The 18462-nt window shown below is 43.4% G+C and overlaps 1 protein-coding gene across 1 annotated transcript in view; it reads left to right on the top strand.

Moving 5' to 3' along the window:
• The first annotated feature begins 284 nt into the window (after positions 1–284).
• Positions 285–18462, top strand: part of LOC140739743 (GRAM domain-containing protein 2B) — a 104945-nt gene continuing 86767 nt past the window's right edge. Inside the window, exon 1 of the mRNA XM_073068212.1 lies at positions 285–398. Coding sequence (XP_072924313.1) covers positions 373–398 — 26 coding nt within the window. The 5' untranslated portion in view covers positions 285–372. The remainder of the gene's footprint in view (positions 399–18462) is intronic.

Below are 18462 nucleotides of genomic sequence, written 5' to 3'. Positions count from 1 at the left end.
TTTTCAGCTTGGTGATTGACCCCCTTTTAGATGCTGCCCGACCTACTGGGTATGTGAAATGTCACCCCAGCTTCAGTGTTTTGTCACAGACGCCAAAAAGAATATTTGCAGTATCTTCTGCTTTAGTTAAAATTTCCGGCAGAGAATATCAAACGACTTAATGGCCCGGAGTGTTAGCGCTGGTGCCGTTATAGAGTTTTCCTCTCCAATCCCGTAAAGGGGTGCGAGCGCACTGGGTTTGAAGTGTATTGATTTCCGCTTCACTCATTGGTCAAACTTAGCGAAACTTCCCCCTCCACATAAAACCACAAGCGAGCAGCTGGTGTAAAGTGAGGAGACCGGGAATTGGAGGGCAGTCACGGCGAAGTTAACATGAAACGTTACTTCATGTACCGGAGGTAAGAGTTTGGTTTCTTGGCTTTCACGTTTCTTATTTTAGAGTAAAATTTGCCAGTGACGCCGTGATGCGGCGAGTGGCACGTGTCTCTGCGGGCTCAGAAGTTGTAATTTAGTTTCTAAAGTCACCGGGCAAAGGACTTGGAGAATCCGTCAGCAATGAACGGGGTTGAATAATTCACCGAAAGCGTGTGAGTTGTACGGTTTGTTCTACCTGTATTGTGAATTTGTTCAGGGCCACAACGGAACGCTATCAGCTAGGCAGAAATTGCGCTTTGTAAATATTTTTCCTCCAACAAGAATGGAAAGTGTTGAGGAAAAGTCTCCCACGTGAAACTGCTAGTCCTTAAAACAGAATCCACACAGCGTAAAGACGGGAAAGTCTGCAGATGCTGGAAATCGGAGCAGCGCACACAAATACGGGAGGATGAAGGACAGGCAGCGTCCGTGGAAATGAATGGATAGTCGTCTTTAGGATTGGCATGTCAGACAGTGTGGGCAGGGGAGACCATGGCTGAGCACATAAAGGTTCTCTTTCTTCCCCCACCTACCACTGCCTGACCTGCGGAGTATTTACCAGCATGTCTGTTTTATATTTCCAGCATCTGTGGAAATTTCTTTACGCCATAAGAGAGAGGAGCAGAACTACGCCATTCGGCCCATCAAGTCTTGCCTGCATTCTATCATGGGCAATTTATTATCCCCCTCAACCCCCTTCTGCTTTTCCCCTGTAACCTTTGACACCTTTACCAGTCAGGAATCAATTAATCTCCAGTTTAAATTTACGTAGAAGACTTGCCTTCCACAGCTGTCTGTGATGATGAATTCCACAGATTCACCACCCTCTGGCTCAAGAAATTCCTCCCCATTTCTGTTCTGAAGGAATGCACTTGTATTCTGCGGCTGTGCCCTCTGGTCCGAGATTCCCTCGCGACTGGAAATATCCTCGCCACATCCAGTCAATCTGGGCCTTGCAATATTCAAAAAGAGATCTCCCCTCACTCTTCTCAACCCCAGCGAGTTCTCCTGGTAACTAATCCTTTCACCTTGGAGAACATCCTTCTCTGGACCTCTGTGATCAAGCTCTATTGAGTCTGAGCCACTGCCCAAGTTCCTTTAGAACTTTTCCCTCTTTTTTTGTTTAATTACTTTTGTGATAATTTATACTGCATCTCCCAAGTACCTTCTGTGTTGCCTGAAGAGAATAAAAAGAAATCGGAACAGTGCCCTGTGATCCTACTCCCAGCTTGCTACGTTCGGTACCTGCCCAAAAGAAACTGCTCGAAACTCAGTTTTGCCATTCCTTTGACTAATTCATGTCATGGTAGCCTAGTGGTTAGCACAACACTTCACAGTTCCAGTGAAAGAGTTCAGTTCCCGCCTGTTGCCTGTAAAGACTTTGTAGGTTCTCCTTGTAACCGCGTGGGTTTCCCTCAGGGGGTTCTATTTCCTTCCACAATCCAAAGACTTGCTGGTTGGTAGGTTAATTGGGCATTGTAAATTGTCGTATGGTTAGGCTAGGATTAAATCGGAGTTACTGGGCGGTGTTGTTCGAAGGGCCTGTTACACTCTGTATGCCAATAAATAAATAAATCCCCCCCCCCACCCCCGGAAGATCTTCTCCCTCATGGTTCCTAAATCCTCTCTCCTCTCTTGCAGCACTCCTCTTTTAACTTGACATTTCCCAAGACTTCTGAAATTTTTTCTTAGACTTTTAACATCTAGTTATCTCTTATCTTGTGCTTGATGACATCTAGTTATCTTTTGGATTCTCATCCAGTTGTGTTTTGCTCTCAACTTTGAGATAACCAAAGTTACTTTTTAAAACCTAAATTTTAAACGGAGAAATCTCCATTTCATCAGGATTCTGTTAATGATCCTAATATGTCCTGATTTTTTTCTCTGTGGCAGCAGTACAATGGAAGACTAAAATTAGTATAACCTACAAAAATAAATAAATTGTGTAGAAGAGGTAGTGTTCATGGCTCATTCACAAATCTGATTGTGGAGGGGAAGAAACTGTTCCTAAAATGTTGTGTGTGTATCTTCCGGCTGCTGTACCTCCTCCCTGATTGTATCAGCAACAAGAGGGCATTTTCTGGATGGTCAGTCCTTAAGGATGCTGCTGACCTCTTGAGGCATTGCCTATTGAGGACGTACTCACTGTGGAGGCTTGCGCCCGTGATGGATTTGGCTGAGTCTACAACCCTCTTTTGATCAGAATCACTTTATTGCCAGTATGAGAAATATACCAGTGTTGACTGTGGTTCATTCCCAAGCATAAAATATAGGACAATGCCATAACAGCGAACACGATAGCAACCAACAGTTTACAAGACAATAGTGAAAGCAGCTATGAGCAATCAACAATTAGCAGTACGATCACGTGCACAGACGCCAATAATCAAACTTAAATAATGTGAGCATATGAACAGACTCAGTAATTATCAACAGAACAAGGAGAGCAGGGAAAAAGCATTTAACGGATGTTGTGCAGGGATAACTAGGGTGTTACACCTGAGTTTTGTTGAGAAACTGGATAGCTACAGGAAAGAAACTTCAGAGATGACGTGGCCTGATGGTGATGGATTTGTAGTGTCTCCCTGACGGCAACTTGGTGAATAGGTGACTGCTAGTCAGGAATATTTGTTCCAGCTCTTCTCTTCGCTCTGGCAAAGAACAGTTTTTTTCATGTCAGTAGCTGACACCCAATAATCTCCACTGACCACTTGCTGCAACTTGGACTTGGAGAGGGAGGAGGTGGTGGAAAGCCAAACGGTGATAGAGCTGGTCACAACACTCAATGTTGGCTGAGTAAAAATCGATCATTGAGATGTTAAGTTTCCTAAGCTGACGTAGGAAGAACAGTCTCTACTGGGCCTTCCTAGTGATGAGAGTAATGTGCTTGTCCCACTTCAATGTTTTGGTAATGGTAGTCCCCAGGAATTTGAATGATTCAACCACTGGCCTGACCATTAATTTCCGAGCATGGGCAAGTAGGGGGTTGTCAGTGGAAGTCAGTCCTTGTTTACACTGTCTTGATAGCATTAAGCTCCAAGTTGTTCCAGGCACACCATGTTACAAGGTGGTCTACCTCTCTTTGATAGCAGGTCAAATTATTATTAAAGATGAGGCCAAATGCAGGCATGTCATTCGCAAACTTTAGGATTTTAATGGACTTGCCTGTGGAGGTACAGTCAGTTGTATAAAGTGAGAACAGGAGGGGTGAAAGAACACAGCCCTGGGGAGAGCCTGTATTTACAGGCATTGGATTGGACAAGTAGGAGCCCAGGATTTCATACAACTTCCTTCCTGTCAGGAAGTACATAATCCACTGATGAATACTGTAGGGTACAACCTGCTGGATTAGCTTGCTTTGGACAAGTCTGGGGCAATGCTGTTGAAGGCAGAGCTAAAATCGACAGATAAGATCCACACATACTGTCGGTGTTGGGGGAGTCCAAACGTTGAGGAATGTAACGAAGGCACAAGTTAACTGCATCTTCCACTGAGTGATTTGCTCTATAAGCAAACTAGCGGATCAAGAATAGGATCAGAAATGGACTTAAGATAGGATAAACCTCAGACGTTCAAAGGTTTTCATAACTACTGAAGTCAGAATGACTGCCCTATAATCATGAAGTCCTGTGATCTTGTCTTTCTTGGGAAATGGAACGATTGCAGAAACTTTAAAGCAGTCCGGAACCATACCTTATCCTGCATATTGGAGCCTCTGTACTAAGTGGCAATATAACTTGTCAGAGTGATCACCACAGTATGTCTGTAGTAATTTCCAAAAGTCTTTAGTAATCTACCAACCACCTCAAACTCCCAATGAAGTAGGGCTGCTGGCATAGCTTCTTGGTGATTGCCTTGATGTGTTTGGACCAGGATAGATTCTCTGAGATATTGACGTTCACGAGCTTAAAGTTGCTCACCCTTTCCATCTCTAACCCCTCAGCAGGGACTGGTGTGTGTTCTTCCTTCTTCCCCTTCCTGAAGTCCACAGTCAGCTCCTTGGTTTTGCTGATGTTGAGTTTGAGGTTGTCGTTGTGACACCACTCAGTCACATTATCTGTCTCCCTCCTGTACTCTGCCCCATTGCCATGTGAGGTTCTTCCAGCAACTGTGGTGTCGTTGGTGAATTTCTAGGTGGTAATTGAACAGTGCCTAGCCACACAGTTGTGAGTATAGAGGGTCGAGCAGTCCTGCGGGTGTCATCCTGGAAATGAGCAAGAATTTTACCAATAATATCTAGAGTAGGGTTCCCAATCTTCTTTATGGCTCTGGACCTCTACCATCAACAGAGGGGTTAGGAACCCCTGATTCTAGAATAACGTAATGAGAAAAGATACAAGCAGAATAAAGTGTGTAATATTTTTCTTTTTTATGCTAATTCTTTGAGAATAAATCCATAGCTAGGTCCAACGCAGCTCTGTTGTAGCAGGAGAGGTTGTTTCCTGTTGTGGGGTGTCTGGGACTGGAGGGCACAGCCTCAGAGTAGAGGGGCATCTCTTTGGGGGCAGGGATGTAGAGTGGAGGGTGGTGGATCTGTGGAGTTTGTTGCTGTGGTCATTGGGTGTATTTGAAGCAGAGGCTGATGGGTTTTTGATTAGTAAGGCTGTCAAATGTTATGGGATTAAGGCAGGAGAATGGGGTAAAGAGGAATAATAAATCCCGTGAGGAAATGGTGGAGCAGACCCAAAAGGCTGAATTGCCTAATTGCCCTCCTGTGGTCTTGTAATCAAATGCCCTCTTAGGTAAGATCTGAAATGTTGACTTGTACAATTATGGTATTGTGCTGTGTCTGTCCAGAGTTACTTCTGCCTATTCCCCTCTGGTGGACATCCTCCTCTTTCTCCAATGGTCCACTCTCCTCTCCAATCAGATTCCTCCTTCAACCCTTCACCTCTCCCACTTCTACCTCTCAGTTTCTCATTTCATCCCCCCCCCCCCACCCACCTACCTTCCCTCTCACCTGGCCTCGCCTATCACCTTCCAGCACGTGCTGTACTTTCCCCTCTCCCCACTTCTGTACGCGTGTTATTCAGTGTAGCTCTTACGAAATTTCATTGAGTTGTTTTGTAACAGTAGGCACACCCTTCCTAAATACTTGCATTTCATATGATGTCATTGCTAAATTGGAATGAAATGAGAACATTCCCCTTTTTAGCTAAAGCAATCCACAACCATTGTTTCATCATTGACGATTGGTCAGGAGTTGAAGCCTGTGAGCAGATCCACCATGATCTGATTGAATGGCAGATCAAGCCTGAGGGGACATTTGACCAAGCTACTAATTCCTTATGTTCTCATTGGTGGCAACACCAGTTTCAGCTCCTCGTGACCGTGACAAGGAGCTTCATGACGACACAAAGTAAATTTATTATCAAAGTAGTAGTAGAGCAGTCACTTGAGTTCTCCTGTTGGTGGGACTTTAGATAGCTGTAGAGTCCGATCTGGCATTCACGTATTCTGGACGGGTGGATTCCCTTACTGGAGACTTTGCTAGGTGTGATTTTGCTTAATGTGGGGAGGCTGATGCACGGGCATCCACTGCACAGTCCTGGACAGATCGGGGTCAAGGTCCAGTGGCGTGGAATGCAAGACGGCTGGGGACCCTTCACTGCCGTTGTGATATGTCATCATCATCTTCAGCCAGCTCCACCGTTGAGTTCTTGGTTGGATCGCTCTTTGCCTGGACCCTCCCCCTTGACCTTACCGCCAATGGGTGACCCCACCAGCTCTCAGGAACTCTCAAAACTCTCTACCACGACAAGGTGATGATCCTCGGAGAAGATTACCGAAGTATGTATATGTTACCTTGAGATTCCTTCTATTTATTTACTTAGAGATTCTGCATGGGACAGGCCTTTCCAAGCCAAAGAGCAACACCATCCAGCAATCTACATATTTAATCCTAGGCTAATCACAGAACAATTTACAATGACCAATTAACCCTCTAGCTGGGACCTCTGGAATGTGGGAGGAAACCGAAGCACCTAGAGAAAACCCCAATGTTCATCGAGAGGAATGTACAAACTCCTTAGAGGAAAATAACAAATATAATAACATTTATGGAAAAACTATACATAAGTAAAGATTGAAGCACCAATATGCAGGGGTGGGGGAAACAAAATTGGGGAAAGTTGTCTGGTCTGTTTACCATTTTTAAAAAAACAGCTTTCATAGCAACTTGGGACAAAGTGCATTCATATGGGTGTTTGATATTTTATTTCAGAATCACTTTATTGCCAGTATGTGAAACATGCCAAAATTGATTGTGGTTTGGTCCCTGCATAAAACACAGGACAATACCAGAATAGAGAACATAATAGAAACCAGTAATTCACAAGACAATGAATACGTACACGACACTGGAAGAACTCAGCAGGTCAGGCAGCATCCGTGAGAAAAGAGTAGCCAACATTTCGGGCTGAGACCCTTCATCAGGAAAGGGCCGAAGCAGCCTGACCTGCTGAGTTTTTCTAGCGTTGTGTACGTATTCTTTGATCCACAGCATCTGCAGTTGTATTTTTGTATTTACAAGACAATAGTGCCTACAGCCATAGGCAGTCAACAATTAGCAGAAAGGTCATATGTACAAGTGCCAATAATCAAATTTAAATAAATGTGAATGTGTGAACAGATTAAATAGATAATTATCAATAGAACAAGATGAGCAAGAAAGACCATTTAACGGATGTTGTGCAGGGACGGGTAGGGTACTACACCTGAGTGAGTTTTGTTGAGAAGCTGGATAGCTACAGGAAAGAAGCTTCGCAGATGATGTGTAGTCCTGAAGCTGATGGTCTTGTAGTGTCTTCCTGATGGTAATTTGGTGAATGGGTGATTGCTAGGGTGGGGGAGTCAGCAGTGATTTTCTTTTCAGCTGTTTTTTTTGCTCTGGTGATGAACTATTCTTTTAATGTCCAGTATGATGTAGCATTTAGTGCCATGCATTACAGTGCCAGCTGTAAAATTGTTCAGAGTTCGAATTTCACTGCTGTCCTTAAAGAGTTTTTATGTTCTTCCACTGGCCACGTGGGTCCAAAGATGTACAGTTAGTTAGTGGGGTAGTGTGGGCTTAGTACCTTTTTTAAAGGATTATATGGGTCGGCACAACATGGAGGGCTGAAGGGCCTGTACTGTGCTGTAGTGTTCTGTGGTTCTAAGGTGGGAGATTGGGGTTGAGAGGGAAAATGGAACAGCCATGATGAAATGGTGGAGCAGAATGGCTGGGCCAAGTGGCCTAGTTCTGCTCCTGTGTCTTGTGGTGTGCTCGTGGAGGGGTACGGATCGTGTGCACACAGATGGGATTACTTTAGATTGACATTGTAGATGGTACTGACTTGGTGGGCTGAAATGTGTTACATGTCAACGTTCCAGTGGAGGGATGCTTGTATCATGTTGTAGTGGATTCTGGTTAACTGGGACATACTGGAACCAGTACAGTTTGCCCAATTAAATGGCTATCCCAATTATCCAAAGTTTCATGGAAATGGTTAAACGGAATAAGACAAACTACTGTTTAATTGGGTAATGATATACAAACGTATATTTAAATAAAATGCAGAACAAATTAGAACACTACCAATACTACTACAGTACTGTAAAACTGAGTATTTGTTCCCAGTAGTTACCGGCGAATGAATTCATCCAGTGTATGCTGCTGTGTTTTTCTGACTGATTGTAAATGAACAATATCACCACAGACATCTAGAATAGATAATGGATTGTCTTCATTGCCTTTCTGCATGAAGTAGCACCAAAAATCACTGCTTTCTAATTTGGTGTCTGTCAGCCCAAATGAATAACCTAACACAAGGATATGTAATTGGCGCTGTTTTAAAAACTGTTCGCTGTAAGCATGGTGTGGTGTTTAATGACTACTCAAGGGGTTTCTTTCCCCTGGGGAGGAGGGTGTTGCACCGGGGCAGTAGATTCCTGATACCCCGTCCTCCTGCCCTTTCTGTGGATGGGGAAGTCAGTGTACCATGTCTATATGGAGTGCAAGAGTTTGAAGCCCCTCTGAATATCAGAAGGGGCTGCTCCTCAAGTTTTGGCTGTGCTTCAGCTCATGTTCCTGGTTTATGGGCACCCAGTAAACGTTGGCGGGCAGGGGTGTGTGGAGATGTCCTGGCATGCTTGCTCTTGGGCCATTCGCAGGTCTAGCCAGTGGGCGATCAAGCACTCTGCCCCTCCACTGGGGTTACATTGGTGCCAGGGTGTCTTTGGATAGGGAGCATGCAATTATTATGGGTCAGTAAGGGATTTCTGGGAACAGTGGGCCCCTAGGGAATTGTGTATATTATAGATGACTGAAAATTGTGTTTTAATTTGAATTCACTAATCCCTTAATCTCCAACCTTTGTATGTCTTTTGTAAATATGCATAAATAAAAATGGCCACACGAGTGCACGCGGCTGATGCTAGTTTGAAACTGGCAATGATCTCCTGTCTCATTTAAGCAGGGTTTTTCGTTCATTCGTGATGTGATGCTTTGTATGGCGTGGGTGATCAAGGTCTTTCCATGACCGTGATTGTCCTTGATAAATTTTTTCTACAGAAGTGCTTTGCCATTGCCGCCTTCTGAACAGTGTGTTTACAAGACAGGTGACTCCAGCCATTGTCAATACTCTTCAGCAGTTGTCTGCCTGGAGTCAGTGGTCGCATAACCAGGACTTGTGGTAGGCACCAGCTGCTCGTACGACCATCCACCACCTCCCATGGCTTCACCTGGCCCTGATCAGATGGGGGTGTGGGGGCTTAACAGGTGTTACACCTTGCCCGAGGCTAGCGGAGGGAAGGAGTGCCTTTAACTTCCTGTGGTAGAAGCGTATCTCCACCCCACCACCCAAGTTAAGTGGCATAGCATCCCAAATAAATGACAAGAATCCCGCCTGTTTTCTCGACTCAGTTTTTTTAAGAGTTGTCCCAAATAAATGGCTGCCCCAATAACCAGAATACACTGTATTGCGAAAGGTGGGCAGGGGTTGTGGCAAGCACACCTTTCTATTAATACTAGATACATTAAGGGTTGGTTTTAAATGTAGAGTTTTTTTTTCCTTGAAGAGGGTGATTGGAGTCTCCAATACACTGTGAGGAGGAGGCAGAAGGTCTCACAGCATTTCAGAAGATTCTGGACTAGAACTGACAAGGATAGGAGGTTGTGTAACGCCCACATAAAATGCTGAAGGAGCTCAGCAGGTCAAGCAGCTTCCATAGAAAGGAAAGATTCGGCATTTTGGGCCCAGACCCCTCATCGTGAAGGTGGGAGAAGCCAGAGTTGGGATGGGGGGTTGGGGGGGTGGAAGGGAAGGACTACGGGCTGGAAGGTGTTATGTGAAGGGGGAAGGGAGGGGGTTGAAGTGAGAAGCTGGGGGGGGGGTGATAGGTGGAAGTGGTAAGGGCCTTGAAGCAATCAGATAGGAGTGGACAGTGGATTGTGGGACAAAGGAAGAGAGGACGGGCATCGGGAGGGGGGAGGTGATGGGCAGGTGAGGTGAAGCGAAGGGGGAAGGTTATGGACTAAATGCAGGCAAACAGGTTTAGTGTGGATGGGTACGGAGGCAGCAGTGAGCCTCCGTGCTGTGTGACAGTCGTTAATTTGTCATTCATCTCAAGGCTGAAATTTTGGTAATTAGCTGCTAACCTTGACCTTGTTCATTTACAAACTACCAAGGCTGAAAGTTTCCTATCAACGTGTCTTGTGAGAGTGGATGTGTACAGCTTTTAGGGTACATCATAAATAGTTGATGACCCACCCTTTGATAAGACAAGATGTTGCGTGCCAAGAATATTAGATTAGAGAGCCTGTGTGTATTCTCTTTGGTAGTTGGGATCAGTTCAATAAATTTTAATCAGAATCGAATTTAATATCACTGGCATATGTTGTGAAATTCGTTGCTTGCAGCATTGCGTTGTAATACATAATAAAATGCTATAAATTGCAATAAGAAGTCAAATAACCTCACATACTACACAATCGGGAAAGCTCAGCAACGCTTCCTGTTTTCCGAAGACAGCTGGGCTATGCACATCCCTACTCGCGTCATTCGACTGATGAGCAGTCGAGAGCATCCTAACAAGCCGTTCACTGCTTGGTGTGGAAACTGCTGTGCGGCGGACAGGAAGGGTGGTCAGAACTGCCCAAAGCATCACCGGAGCCAGCTCGCCTGCCAACGAGGGCATGTATCTGGAAAGGCGTCAGAAAAAGGCAACTAACATCGTGGAGGATCCTGCCCGCCGCCCCCCGCCCCCCATATTCATGGACTGTTTGTCACGCCATGTAGCACCCACACCAGGACACCAAACTCCCCAAATAACAGTTGCTTTTCCCCCAAGCAGTAAGCCTGATTAACACCTTCACCTACTAACCCACCTCTTCATGCTCCCAACCACCATTTCCTGTCAGTCACCCTTTGTACAGACACTCCTGTGCCTAGCGTCACTTTATGGACATACAATCAACGTATGTATATAAGCAATCTTGTATATTTGTATTTATCGTGTTTTCATTATTATTATTGAGTTTTTTTATGCTGCATCGATCCGAAGTAACAATCATTTCGTTCTCCTTTGCTCTTGTGTACTGGAAATGACATTAAATAATCTTGAAATATATTTTTAAAAATTAAATGAGTAGTGCAAAAAGAACAAAAATAAAACAAAAATTGAAGTATTGTATGTGGGCTCATTGTCCAATTTGAAATCAGTTGTCAGAGGGGAAAAGCTATTCCTAAAACATTGAGTGTGTGTCTTCAGGCTCCTGTACCTCCTTCCCGATGGTAGCAATAAGAAAAGGGTAGGTACTGGGTGATGGGGGTCCTTAATGATGGAATAATTGGAAGGTTCTTTTGAAACTTATTTTGGTGTAATGTGTAAAAGTTGTATTTGTTCGTTGTCTTACTGACAGGCATGTGGTTTGGCCTTGAGCCGTATTGAACCCATCAGTTGATTTTCGTGTGTCATCCCAAGCATGTACAAGTATTAAACACAAGAGATTCTGCAGATGCTGGAAATCCAGAATGACACACACAAAATGCTTTTCTGATTAAGGGTCTCAGCCCGAAATGTCGACTCTTTATTCCTCTCCATAGGTGCTGCCTGACCTGCTGAGTTCCTCCAATAGTTTGTGTTTGTGTGTGTGTTATTTTGTATAAAGAATAATCTTTCTATGCTGTCAATAAGTGACTTCATGTCATTTGTGGCTCATAACCTATTTAGTTGATTGTCTGACATTAGTCAGCAAGAAAAGTGCACCAAGCTTTGAGGAAAATGAACACGCTGAAGGAAACATTGAAGGATTTGGCAAAACCAGCAGAAGTCACAAAAAATATTATTTTCTTTGAGCTGCAACAACTAAACCAACTAAGTGAGTTGCCGTTAACTATTTGAGAACACACAGGCTCACCCAGATATTGAATTAATTAATATTACTTGATTTGCATTGAGTATAATGTCTGCTGATGTGTGTACTGATCAAAATGTTCCAGTTACCTTCTGTTAATAGAACAAAGTTTAAAGTAAATTTATCAAAGTACAGACAGTATATGTCTCCATATACAACCCTGAGATTTGTTTACTTGTGGGCACTCACAAGAAATGCAAAGAAACACGACAGAATCAATGAAAATCTACACACAGAGACAGACAAGCAACCAATGTGCAAAAGACAAATTGCGCAATACTGAAACGAAAAACAAAGTGATAATCGATAAATAAGTAATACATAATATCAAGAACAGGAGTTGTAAAGTCCTTGAAAGTGGGTTCAAAGGTTGTGGTATCAGTTCAGTGTTGTGCTAAGCAAAGTTATCCACTCTGGTTCACGAACCTGATGGTTGAAGGGTGATAACTGTTCCTGAAATGGGAGGTGCGGGTCCTGTGGCTCCTGTTGCTCCTTTCTGATGGCAGCAGTGAGAAGAGAGCGTGACCCAGATGGTGGATTCTTTGAAGAGACTTGAGATTTACATCCGAAATTGCCCTGATTTGTTTTTCCAGCGATGTTTCTGCGTCTGGGGCATAGGCTACTGGGCATAGGCTGCGAACAGCAGCTCGTCAGAATCATCAGTCCCATGGCTTCCGCTTTTACCATGTGATTTCATACGCCTTCTGGGCAAAGTTCCTTCCTGTCCCAGGGACAAGATATTTGGATATCTGTTGTGTATCCTTAGCCCTGGGCTTTTACAGGATGGGATTGCTAGCCATGTGCCCAAGCCTGCTCCTTTTGCAGCCTGGCTTGGGGCTACCCATGGCAGAGTTTGTTCTGATGGTGCATCATCCTAAATGCATGCAATGTCTCATATTATAATGACTTGTGAGAGCATTTGACTCATGTCTGCCTTGTGCTTTCTGGATCCTTTCCATGAATTACTGATTTCACACAAATCATGGTCCATCCCTCACGGTAGCCAATATTGTTTAATGATTAAAACTGTTTAATGTATCCAACATTGCTTTGAATTTCCCTTTCACGCCAACATAACAAGGTGGGAAGCTTTGACTCTTCAAACACCGAGCTATGTTCCTTGTTCAGTGGGTTGCTATGCCGACTGCCAAAATGGCATCCCCTTGCTGGTTAACAGTTTGGGTGAATCGGGATCAAGTTTATTATCACTGATGTACGTCATGAAATTTATTAGTTTGTGTTGCAAAACATAACAATTACTATAAGTTACAACAAGAAAGATAAAAGAGAATAAAATAGTGAAGCAGTGTTTATTGTCCGTTCAGAAATATGACGGCAGAGGGGAAGAGGCTGTTCCTAAAATATTGAGTGTGTGTCTTCAGGCTCCTGTACCTCCTGACGAAGGGTCTCGGCCCGAAACGTTGACTGCTCATTTCAACGGATGCTGCCCGACCTGCTGAGTTCATCCAGCTTGTTTGTACGTGTTGATTTGACCAGAGCATCTGCGGTGTACTTTGTGTTTCCTGTATCTCCTACCAGATGGTAGTGATGAAAAGGGGTTCAACTGTAAGGCGTAGAACTCCAAACAAGTGTATGCACTGCCCGAGGACCCTTATCATCTGGGATGTGCGCTCCTCTCATTACCACCATCAGAGAGGAGGGACAGGAGCCTGAAGCCAGTTAACTTGTTCAGCATTTGTTTGTAATGGTGATTTTTTTCCTTAGAATTTTTATAATATATCTGAATTTGAAATGGATCTAGGATTAATTAGACATTCATCGCAGAAGCAGGTTCTTCATCCCAGCTGGCCCACGCTAAGTTTCCTCTGTGAATGAGTCCCATTTGCCTCCTATATTTGGCCCATAAACTTTTCCTACCCACTTACCTGTCCAAGTGCTTTTTAAGTTAGTTTTAAACAGAATCAGAATCTGGTTTAATGTCACTGGCATATATCATGAAATTTGTTCTTTCAGAGCAGCATTACATTGTAATTGTGTGTTTTTTTTATTATGTATTACAGTGTGTGTGTATGTATGTATGTGTATATATATATTTATTTGTTTTTAAACGAGTAGTGCACAAAGTAAGGGGGGGAAATAGTGAGGTCATGTTCATGGGTTCAATGTCCATTCAGGAATCTGATTGCAGAGGGGAAGATGCTGTTCCTGAAACATGGAGTGTGTGCCTTCAGGCTCCTGTATCTCTTGATGGGAGCAATGAGAAGAGGGTATGTCCTGGGTGATGGGGGTACTTAACAATGGGTGTTGCCTTTTTTTTTGAGGCTTTGCCATTTAGAGATGCTCTCGATGCTGGTGAGGCTAGTGGCCACGATGGAGCTGGCTGAGTTTACAACTTTCTGCAGCCTTTTCCGATGCTGTGCGGTGGCCCCTCGGAAAAAGCTGCAGAAGGTTGTAAATTCAGCCAGCTCCATCGTGTCTTCAATGTGAGATGGTGATTTTTTTTTTTTGAATGACATGCATTCTCTCTACCCCTTGTGTAATATGAAGGAAAACATAAATCCAATTCTATTTTGTGATTTTAACATTTGCGTTCAACAAGAAGTTGTATTTTTTGATACTGTATTCATAAGTGGTATCTTGTTGATCAGAATACAATGGGTCAGACCCATTAGGATTAATCATGGCTTTTCACTGCTAAACTGGTCAAAAAAATTCCCTTGGGGAAAATGCCACACTTACTAAGATTATGAGGAACACACACCAGACGCTGGAGGAACTCAGCAGGTCAGGCAGCATCCATGGAAAGGGATGGAGAAATCAACTCGGTAAATTCATCATAGTCCTGACGAAGAGTCTTGGCCCATATCATCGACTGTTTATTCCTTTCCATAGACGCTGTATGACCTGCTGAATTCCTCCAGCATTTTAGTGTGTGTTGATCTGCAAATGTTGGAAATCTGGCGTCTCTTGTGTTTATAAATCATTAATATTGCTGTTGGTATTGTCTGTTTAAGCAACCTTTTCTCCTTTCTAAGGCTACAGATTGTTTCCTTCCATTGTCTTAACAAAACTGTATCAGGGACATTGGTGTTATCATGTTTTAGTTCAGCGTGAAGATCAAGTCATACGTAAGCAGATGCCACACATGAAAACTTCCTGCTGCTTCACTTTCCCTTAGTGGGTGACAGTGTTGTAAGGGGCAGTTCTGTGGTGACTCCTGCCCAATCCCGTGCATACTTGGCTCGGTTCCCTCTGGCGACTTGTGCGATTTTGTACGTTCTCCAGAATGCATAGTGTGCTAACTTCTACTTTACAAAAGGACCGCTCGACAATTTAATGGCCAAAAGAGCATCTTTATCTGGGACGGCAAACGATATTTACAAATACAGAGGCTTCCCGGTACCTCGTGCGGCATGGGTGGAGGAACTATATACAATACATACTGGAAGTAAAACCCTGCTGACCCCGGAACCCACCTCTTGTTACCAACAGCTTCCGATTCGTATTAACTTACTTTTAATAATACTCACGTTACAACACATGGGCTCCCCTCGGCCCCTGTGGTCCCGTCCCACGTTGCACAGACATGCTGTTAGTGGGATCACTGTGCACTTGCTCTCAGTGTACGTAGTCGACAGGAGAATCTAGGCGGGCATCTGAGAAAGAGGGGAATTGCAAGGAAATAAGTGGGAAAACGAGACTGATGGGATTGCTGTTGGGTACAGGAGCCTCTGGTCCCCACACCAGTTCACTATATTAGGCTCTTGAGCTAGCTTGGATAAATTCACTCACTTTGACACTGATCTGATTCCACAACCCCTATCCACTCACTTTCAAGGACTCTACAACTCATCTTCTCAATATTATGTAAATGCTGAGTTGCACAATTTGTCATCTTTTGCACATTGGTTGTTTGTTAGTCTTTGTTTACCCGGGGTCGTTTTTCACAAATTCTATTTTATTTTTCTGTAAATGCTTGTGGTGGCATGCACATAGTTTGATAAGTTGCGATGCACTTCGCAGCCTGTGTAATTGAAGCCTACACACATAGCTTCCACCCACTTGCGAGCCAGGCAGCTAAAGTAATGGCAGTGGAGACACGAGTTCAACGTTCAGTTGTCATTCAACCATTCACATGTCCACAACTAAACATTGACCGTAGACACTACAATCTGGATAGGTATTAATCTCAGTCATGTAAGATGTCTTCTGATTTATTTTTCTATTATTTAGTTCCAGCAGTCTTCCTTTTCCTGTCAGATCGTGTTCTTTTCTCACCCACCTATCACTTCCCCCTCGATTTGCTCTCCCCCTCCTCTTTCTGCTATGGTCCACTCTCCCCTCCTATCAGATTCCTTCTTACTCAGCCCTTGACCTTTCACACCCACCTGGCTTCACCAATCGCCTTTCAGCTACCCAGATACGATGTTCCATGGCCGCCTCTATTACCATGACGAAGCCACACTCAGTTTGGAGGAGCAGCATCTTGTAATGCGCCTGGGTAGCCGCCAGCCTCGAGGCCTGGAGATCAATTTCTTGAACTTCCAGTAATTTCAAGCCCCCCCCCCCCTCCTCCTCCACCATTTCTGTTTCCGTCTCACCCCATCTCCATATCTGCTCATCACCTCCCTCTGGTGCTCCTCCTTCCTTTTCTTCCATGGTCTTCTGACCTTTCCTATCAGAATCCCCCCTTTCCAGCCCTTTATCTCTTTCACCAATTGACTTCCCAGCTCTTTACTTCACCCCTCCCCCTCTCCCAGTTTCACCTCTCACCTACCACCTTGTACTTCTTCCTCCCCTCCCCCACCTTAATCTGACTTCTCCACTTTCTCTCCCATCCTGATGAGGTGTTTTGCCTGAATCGTTGACTGTTTGCTCTTTTCCATAGATGCTGCCTGGTCTGCTGAGTTCCTCCAGCATAGTGTGTGTTTTGCTTTGGATTTCCAGCATCTGCAGATTTTTCTCCTGTTTGTATGGTGAATACACTGGATTCCTGGCAGTCAATGACACTGGTCTTGAAGTGTGGTCATTGTACTGTAGGAAAGATAGGCTGATCACTTGCCAGTTTCCTTTAAGTAACACTATAATCGTCAGAGCTGATGCACTTTCGGTTGACAGATAAAAATAGTAAAGATCGGGTCACTCGCGCTCTTCAAAATTAGCCGCAAAGTTTTCACCAACCTGATAGAAGGGTTTTGAATCGTGCCTAACATCTTATTTGAAAAGCCTCACTGAAGGGTAATGTAGGAGTGCTCGGGTACAACAGCACCTCCTGACTGGCGGCATCATGTTACAAACGAGAGAGAATCTACAGATGCTGGAAATCCAAGCAACACACACGAAATGCTGGAGGAACTCGGCGGCCAAGGCAGCATCTATGGAAGAAAAGCGCAGTTGACGTTTTGGGCCAAGACCCTTCGGCAGGACTGGAGACAAAAAGGCTGAGGAGTAGGTTGCGTCATATGGCATAGGTCTTCAGTGTTCCCTCGAATTCATAATGAACAGTTTGCGCAAAAATCTTGTGCTGTGAAACTTTAATACTGTTTCTCCAATAAAAGTGGTATAAATAAGGCAGTTCTGAACTCTGCAGACAAATCATCACAAACTCCTCATTGTCAACACCATCTGCATCGGAAACCAGAAAAGGAAATGTGATTGCGTTTGATTGTGAAATGTACTTAACATGCCAATGAGATAAAGGGTGACAACCTTTTTGTGTGTGGTTTAAATTCCTATGTCAAAATCCAGTTTAAGTGTCAAAATCTATTGCAATACTGTACAAAGCGCAAGATTTCTTAAATCAGGAATCTTTGTATACATTATACTGTTCACTTGTAGTCCCATACATGACTTACTGTGTAGGAGTATGGGGAAATACATATAAAACAAATACAAATTCAATTTTTCTACTCCAAAAGAAAGTTATACAAATTGTAAATAAGACAAGTTATTATGAGCCAACCAATCCACTATTTATTCGACTGAACGCTTTAAAATTCAGAGATTTTGTAGATTTTAATTAATACAAGTTATGTATAAAGTAAAAAATGGACAGCTACCAGAAAGTATCCAAAGGTTGTATAAACTGAGAGAAAGTCAACATGATTTGAGAGGAACATGTAAATTTCAGAAACAAAGGATAAGAACAAATGTAAAAAATCATTGTATTTCAGTTGGGGGTGAATCTATGGAACAGTTGTAGTGAGAATTTAAAAACATGCTCTACACTTAAGTTTTAAAAAATTATTTAAAAATTATTTAATGAACAAATATAAAATACATGATTTAAAATGAATGGGAGTAATGTAAATAAATGATATTTTGAATTGGATTTTGTGTTAAAAGATTATGAAATTTTTTTGTTTTTGATGTGATGATTGACGCCAAATACGTTGTTGTATGAGTAAGAGGGGTAGGCATAATAAGCTGTAGCTTCAGCCTACAGCCTTTCGGTCTGTTTTAAAGAATATCTATGTTTTTTGTTGTAATTTTGTCCTATAAAATCATCGTTGTAAATGATGCTTTTTGTTATATTTGTACTGACTGAAATAAATTAATTAATTCATTCATTCCGTATGTGCGCTGGTAGCAAAAGATGTGTGTGCGCACATGCGCACCTTGGAGGGAAAATTGGTGATCATGATCTCTGTGACCATGATCGCTCTTGGCAGATTTTACGACAGAGGTAGTTT

This window comes from Hemitrygon akajei, chromosome 16 (genome assembly GCF_048418815.1).
Source record: "Hemitrygon akajei chromosome 16, sHemAka1.3, whole genome shotgun sequence".
NCBI classification, from domain to species: domain Eukaryota; kingdom Metazoa; phylum Chordata; class Chondrichthyes; order Myliobatiformes; family Dasyatidae; genus Hemitrygon; species Hemitrygon akajei.
This window is presented reverse-complemented; position numbering and strand designations above follow the sequence as displayed.